The 7,990-nt window shown below is 37.4% G+C and overlaps 1 protein-coding gene across 1 annotated transcript in view; it reads right to left on the reverse strand.

The window, feature by feature from the left end:
- Nucleotides 1-1,025: 1,025 nt before the first annotated feature.
- The window catches only part of LOC107602505 (protein phosphatase 1B-like), a 13,838-nt gene continuing 6,873 nt past the window's right edge, over nt 1,026-7,990 (reverse strand). The window contains exons 3-5 of the mRNA XM_016295018.1: nt 6,148-6,259; nt 5,871-5,928; nt 1,026-2,303 (exon numbers count right to left, since the gene is read on the reverse strand). Of these exons, the coding sequence (XP_016150504.1) occupies nt 2,274-2,303; nt 5,871-5,928; nt 6,148-6,259 (200 nt within the window). The 3' untranslated portion in view covers nt 1,026-2,273. The remainder of the gene's footprint in view (nt 2,304-5,870; nt 5,929-6,147; nt 6,260-7,990) is intronic.

Here is a 7,990-nt window from a genome sequence, read left to right on the forward strand (position 1 = left end):
ATTTCAGTCTATTATTGCAGCTATCATCCCTTAAAATGCACGCAAAAACAAATAAATCTGCATCTGGTTGCTTTACATTCCGGCCAGACAGTCTCTTCCTGTCCAAAAGGGACGGCTCTTGGCCAGAACAAGCTATAATGTGCATACAATACATTAAACTACTGCTTACTCAAAATGGGTTTTCTCTCAGCCATTAGGCTCTTTCCAATGTGATTAAACATAAAGAGCAAGACTGTTTTTTCCTTTATCTTTATTGTTATACTCAATATCACCTTTCAGGTTCTGAGTACTTAAAAGGGATAGTTTACCCAAAAATGAAAATGTGATGTTTATCTGCTTAACCCCAGGGAATCCAAGATGTAGGTGACTTTGTTTCTTCAGTAGAACACAAACGAAGATTTTTAACTCAAACCTTTGCAGGCTGTCAGTCATATAATGAAAGTGAATGGGAATCACGGCTTTGAGAGTAAAAAAAAACATACACAAACAAAACCAAATTAAACCCTGCGGCTCGTGCCGATACATTGATGTGTAAAGACACGAAACGATCGGTCTGTGCAAGAAACTATGTACAAGAGACTAAACACCACCTATCTCTCAAATGGACCATTGACACTCTATCTACAATCTCAATTAGGAGTGTCAATGGTCCATTTGAGAGATAGGTGGCGGTAATGCACTTATAAGTCTGCGATTCGCCGTAAAGCAAGACGACGACGACTCGTCACGCGCCGGCTGTTGAGAACGCGCTCAGGACAGTTCGGACATTGCGGTGAATCAGAGGTAAAAAACGATATAAATACTGTTCAGTTTCTTGCACAGACCGATCGTTTCGTGTCTTTACACATCAATGTATCGGCACGAGCCGCAGGGTTTAATTTGGTTTTGTTTGTGTACATTGTTTTGACTCTTAAAGCCGTGATTCCCATTCACTTCCATTATATGACTGACAGACTGCAACGGTTTCAGTTAAAAATCTTCGTTTGTGTTCTACTGAAGAAACAAAGTCACCTACATCTTGGATGCCCTGGGGGTAAGCAGATAAACATCACATTTTCATTTTTGGGTGAACTATACCTTTAAGTCCATAGACTGCTGAAAATATATTGGAGCAAAACCAACATTACACTTGCATAATGAATCAGAAAATAACTTGTGAATTCATCACAAAGCTAGTATGTTCGTGATCAGCAAACCAAAACAAAAAACACCACTTTACAATATACTTTGAAGGAAAAAAGAAAAAAAGAAGAAAGGCAGGTTGCTGCAAGTTCACATCTGCATTGTGAAAGTGAGGGCCGATAAGGAGAGAAGACAGAGATATAATACAAAGGGGGAGCTGAGAAAAGCTGCGTGGCTTTGGTGGGTACTTACAATCCCTTTTAGCCAACATCATCCACAGTCCTTGGGTGGCTGGGTTACACAAGTACATCAACAATCTCAGCGTGTCTAAACTATTCACACAAAGTGGCACGCTCATCGGGCGCCACCAACACAACTCTATTGATTCACACGTTAAGCCACAAAGAACGTCAAACTTGGGAAAAATAAAATATATGAATTTATATATATTTATCTCTATATATTCTATATTCTCTGAAACAGCAGGATTAAAAAAGCTTTTGACAACCAATCAAGTGATAACCTGCAAAATGAAGCCGAGTCGAGTCCGAGGTTCTACCTAAAGGTCAGTCAGCGCACATGAGGAGGGAGGGAAGGTGCAAAAAGCCAACAAGCTTCAATCCTTTCCACGCAGGTAATGTAGTAATGAAGCAATTCTTTAAAACACGATCCACACGCATTCATCAGTCAAATGTATCCTCAATTAAACCCAGTGATGATCCATAAACCCATACCAGGGGCTGCAGCGGTCTCACATAGCCAAGTTTATTAACTGCATCCTGGGCTCAGGGCATCTGGCATTGACAAACCTCTTTTCCGACTTGCAAAGGCACCACAGCACGTACATGGGTCCATCCCACAAAACATCCTTGGTTTCAAAATGAACACCACAAAAAAAGTGAGAAAAACAGTTTTTTATTGTATGTGTATTTTGTTATTTTTGTGTTTGAGTTTGTTTTTAAAACTGGAACTCCATTCTTTCCATCACATACTAGAAAAAAAAAGTGTTTGTAATGCTTTTGGTTGTACTGTGTTTCCATTGTGTTGTGACTCTTGAAATACTGTCCGTTGAATCTCTTGGTTTCACTGGAACAAAAGAAACATGACTGATGTCTTGTGTAGAAAAGGTGCTCTTTCCTCAGGCGGGATGACTACCACGGGTCCTCAAGGTCAGCACCACTCTGCAGAGAAACACCACACACAGAAGACCATCAGCTAAATGATTATACACTACTGGTCAAATGTTTGCTTTGATTTTTTAAAATAAATTAATGTTTTTATTAACAATGATGCATTCATTGTTTAAAAGAGACAGGTAAAACCAATGTTACAAAATATTTCTCTCTCAAATAAATGCTGTTTTTAAAAAAAAACTTTCTATTCAAACAATCAATAAAAATAAAATATACATATAATAACAATATTATTATACAGTATATTATAATATTAAACAGCACAACTGTTTTCAACATTGATAATAATAAATGTTTCTTGAGGAGCAAATCAGCATTTTGACATGATTTCCAAAGGATCATTGGCTTCTGACAATTAGGCTTTACATCACAGGAATAAATTGCATTATAAATACATTAAAATAGAAAACAATTTTAAATGTTAATACTTTGCAATATTATTATTTTTGTTGTATTTTGATCAAATAAATGCAGCCATACTAAACTCATACTTGAGGGAAAATATCTAAACTTCGACAATTATTCAGCAAAGTATAAGATCTCTCAACTGAGTATGTGAATGTCTATCAAGTCTTAAACTAAACTACTTTAATGAAATAATGTACTTTACACATTTAAAAGAATGTCTCCAAAATTCTGTAGAGTAGCTACCAGTGACAGTTTAAGCAAAAAATGTATGTAGAACTTAAACAAAAAAGAAAGCGAGCATCACAAAAACATTACAATTGCCCCTGGTCTCCCATACTCCATTACAGCTAACCATTACAGTGATTACTGAACCTTGAAACCAGAATTGTGCCGTTCTTGTTTCTCGGTCTAATATTTTATTTGCAGAAGTAGAACTGTTATTTCATCTCTGATTTAATCATTTCTTCACATGAGATCAAAGAATTAACTGTTGTACAAGGCACAGGCATGATTCAGAGAAGGAATAGCAATGGGATCATCAGATTTGCATTTCTGATCTGATGTTTTTTCCTCTACTATTATTTCCTGCTCTCACTTCCAAGCAGCCAAAATTACACATCTGCATCACAGACAAAAAAAGATCCATGTGCAAAATATCAACAAGGAAAAATTGATCCAAACCCCTGTAAAATGGCTGATTAGAGATGAATGAGTAATATTTTGGTCCATAATATGATTACTTTCCAAGAACACATCTAGGTAAGCCATTTCTTGACACAGAACATACTGTACACGAGCAGGACTTGAAATGGAAGCCAAGTTAAACAAGTCATCTGCATTCATTGACAGGAACATTGTTGCTTTGGTAATGTAAAACACAAATAAAGAAGTGACTTATCTACAGGGCTTGAATATTTAACAGGTATAATATAATATAACTATACTTTGACAGTTTGGCCACACTGCAAACCACATAAAACAAACATGGATAGCCACAAACCAGCAGTTAAATACATGGAAAATTCCCTCTACTGCTGCTTTCATAAGGTCAGTACATATGGGGTAGATTAGGTGAGCTTCTGCCGCTATGTTCAAACAAACTCAAGTCACTCTTTCTGCAGAAAACATTAGTATCAATTAGTAATCGACTTACCAAATAAAACAGCTGGGCTGCATTAATCAAAGGGTGAACACATACATCATTAGTTCTGTTAATGTGTAGCATCCTCTTAATGTGCCTCAAATATGTTTATTCTTGATATGAATACCATCCTTGGTTTATAACTATATATAACTATAGGTTATAGCTATATAACTGCAAACTGTACATCTGGCTGTGAAAAACATGTTATGGTACTTTAAAAATGAATTATTGACAAAAGGAGGGGTGGACAGAGTATAAAGCTTACTAAACACTGTCACTGGCTATCCCTGAAAAACACAAGGATCTAGTCTACTCCTCACAACAAGCCAACAGAACATCACTCACTGATGAGGCCTAGGGATGTCAAAAGTACCAAGTTGATACTAAAATTTTAACATAACTGTTATTATGTTTGCTAAAATTAATCAAACCACAATATTGACATGAAAAAAAAAGTTCTTAATTAGTTTCTTTATTAATGTTACATTAAATAATTACTTGGAAAATCTACACCGTCTTTGAGCTATACTTGAAAGTGACCAAACTATTTAAAAGTTTGGGGTTGGTAAGACTTTGCAATGTCTCATACTCGCCAAAGCGGCAATTATTTGATTAAAAATACAGTAAAAACAGCCATATTGTGAAATATTACTACTAATTTAATAGATTTTAAAATGTGATGTATCGCTGTGATGCAAAGCTGAATTTTCAGCAGCCACTACTACAGTTACACGATCCTTCAGAAATCATTCTAATATGCTGATTTGCTGTTCAAGAAACATTTCTGATTATTATCAATGTTGAAAACAGTTGTGCAGGTTAATATTTTTGTGGAAACTGTGATATATTTTTATATTCTTAGGAGAACAAAGTTCACAAAAACTGCATTTATTTGAAATAGAAAACGTTTGTAACATTATAAATGTCTTTAGTGTCACATTCAATTACATAAGTAATAAAAAGTATAAAAGCAAGGAAAGCATAGCTTCTTTAAAACAAATCTTACTGACCCCAAACATTCCAGTTCCATTGTTTCAATTTAATATGTTAATATATTACGTTTTTTTCTTTACTATTTTTACTTAAATTAGTTTTGCTTTGGTATCAAAAGTGGTATCAAGAATCCTGAAATCTCTCTGGCATTGGTATCAACTACTGGCATTTTGGTATCATGACTACACAAATGAGGAGAGTCCAAGAGCTTAGAGAACACCATCTCTTTCTCTCATTCACACACATCAGATATCTCTTGGATGTCCAGTAGGGGAGAGGGGAACACTTGGATCAAAACTCCAGCTTTGTCCAACTGGTGTCCAGACCAACACATGAGAATGTGTCACACAAACTAAACATACAAAACTGACACATTCTTCTGAGCCTCACACACACACACAAACGTTTATGCTCATGGGTACAACAACAAGACAGGTAACCAAATGCAGGCTTTACAACATGCAAACCCTAGTGCAGTTTTGCCAGATCACACGTTGAGCAGTGACATCATCATCATCATGAGACATGGCTGAAGAGTTCATAATAGCATAAAAAGCTAATGAAATAACATTCTTGTGTGCTCGCTAACCAAGTCTGATTAGCTCATCTCCTTGATGGAATGCATTAGGAGTGTTTGTGATGTGGTGATCTCAACCGTTGTGCTTTGGGGTAGAGGATCATTTGAATGAGCTCATTACAGCTGTGATTTGAGCAGGATGTTTTACTCTCAGCAGTAAATAAATGAGCAAAGTAGGCGAGTGGGATGGAGAGAGCAAACACTCGGAGTGAGAAAGTAACACTAAGTGACTCTGGGTTGATGGATATTAATACCAGGTATAAATGGGTCGAGTGAGCGAGGTGCAAAACAAGGCAACGTCTCATGATGAGATGAGTCCAACAGGTCAAGGGGAAGTTAACATTTCTATGGTAAGACCAGGGGCTAAATGTATTGCTGTCATCATACCAGGAGGTTCTAGACCTTTAAAAAGCCAGACTCTATTCATACTCACACCATCCTCTTCTCTTTGGGGGTTCAACCGGTTGTACACTGCTTCAACAACACTGTGCCTGCGGAGAAATACAACAGCCATCCTATTTAAAAAGAAATATTTTTTTGGGTGAAGTGGTGTAGAGGTTATAAAGCCAAGCTGAATTCTGGGTCAAGTGTACTTGGGACTAAACCTGCAAACTCCGTGTTAGCATTCCATATTCTTAAATATTAGGCATGTTAACATGTTTGTGCAGGTGTGAACCTCTGTGTGGTTTGTAACCATGATATTTACTTACTTGCTGGCAAGGCCGCCCCCTGGTGGGAGATTGGGGATGCTTTCTTGGGACAGGCTGCTCATGACATGCGCCAGCTCAGGAACACCTTCTTCCCCTGCTTTCTCAATGAGCTCTGATTAGAAAACAGAAAGGACAAACCACAGATTAAAGCTAAATACGTATTTGACTACTGCATTTAATGGAACACTACAATTTATGCAAGACAACTTTGTGTATATGTGAACTATTGTATGTGTATGAAGAAATGAGTAATGTATTACGGGTACTAGTGTAGAGCATTGGTGTTAGCTAGTATTATATTAAAAAAAGAGAAGTGCGAGATAAAGACAAAGACATGAGAAAGAAAAAAACAACAGAGACACTGAGAGGCAAGAGTGAGACTCTAGAAGGAAAGCCTGTGGCCCAGTTGGGCTGCTCTGGGCCGCTCCGGGCCTGTTGCCAGTTAGATGTTCAGCCAGCACATTCCTCACCAGAGCACCAGTGCCGACGACTCCCTCAGGCCCTCTCAGCACCCAGCCAAACATTACAACAACGTTAAACTAACCTTTGCCCAAAGCTCAAGGCCAAGAGTTTACATAACCCCCAAAACTCCACAAAACCAACAACCACTAGCCAGAATATGTCCAATGTACAATACAGCAAGGAAAGGCCAATGTGAAAAAAAGTTAAAAGAAACAGTGTCAGGCTATCGAGAGATATTAAACTAGGAAGAGAGAAAGATTAAAGGGGTGGAGACAGGACAGCATGTTCCAGACCAGAACAGAAAAGGTGTGAAGGAAGGGGACATTTTCTGAATTTGATTCAGTAATTCTTTTTTAACTATTTCTTTTTGAATTTGACTGCACTGGTTGCACTGCATGTTTGTTTTTCCACAAATGCATGCAGCAAATCAAAAGAAAAAGGTTTCTCGTCATTGCTTATATATGGATTGAGGATTGCTGCAGGAAAGTGGTGCAGGAAACACTGAAATAGGGAATCTTTTTGATAAATTATAAAAATAATATTTTTATTTTTAAGGGCATTTACTACACAGAGCCGTAGTTCACCGACATGCTCCGCAATATCGCTTTCATTATCGCAGGCGATACAACTACAGCTCTGTGTAGTAAATGCCCCTCCATCTGAAGCAGGTGATGGAGATTTACTACTAATCACAGAACCGGCTTTACTGACGAGATGCGCATGATAATCGCATTATTTGCACAGCCCAAATATATATATATATATACACACACACAGTGGGTACGGAAAGTATTCAGACCCCCTTAAATTTTTCACTCTTTGTTATATTGCAGCCATTTGCTTAAATCATTTAAGTTAATTTTTTTTCCTCATTAATGTACACACAGCACCCCATATTGACAGAAAAACACAGAATTGTTGACATTTTTCCAGATTTATTAAAAAAGAAAAACTGAAATATCACATGGTCCTAAGTATTCAGACCCTTTGCTGTGACACTCATATATTTAACTCAGGTGCTGTCCATTTCTTCTGATCATCCTTGAGATGGTTCTACACCTTCATTTGAGTCCAGCTGTGTTTGATTATACTGATTGGACTTGATTAGGAAAGCCACACACCTGTCTATATAAGACCTTACAGCTCACAGTGCATGTCAGAGCAAATGAGAATCGTGAGGTCAAAGGAACTGCCTGAAGAATTGTGGCAAGGCACAGATCTGGCCAAGGTTTCAAAAAAAGTTCTGCTGCACTTAAGGTTCCTAAGAGCACAGTGGCCTCCATAATCCTTAAATGGAAGACGTTTGGGACGACCAGAACTGATTGCACTATATTATATGTATAATCGTTTTCTTAAATTCATTTTAAACCTCTTAAATCAA

This window comes from Sinocyclocheilus grahami, unplaced genomic scaffold (assembly GCF_001515645.1).
Source record: "Sinocyclocheilus grahami isolate Dianchi unplaced genomic scaffold, SAMN03320097.WGS_v1.1 scaffold328.1, whole genome shotgun sequence".
Taxonomy (NCBI): domain Eukaryota; kingdom Metazoa; phylum Chordata; class Actinopteri; order Cypriniformes; family Cyprinidae; genus Sinocyclocheilus; species Sinocyclocheilus grahami.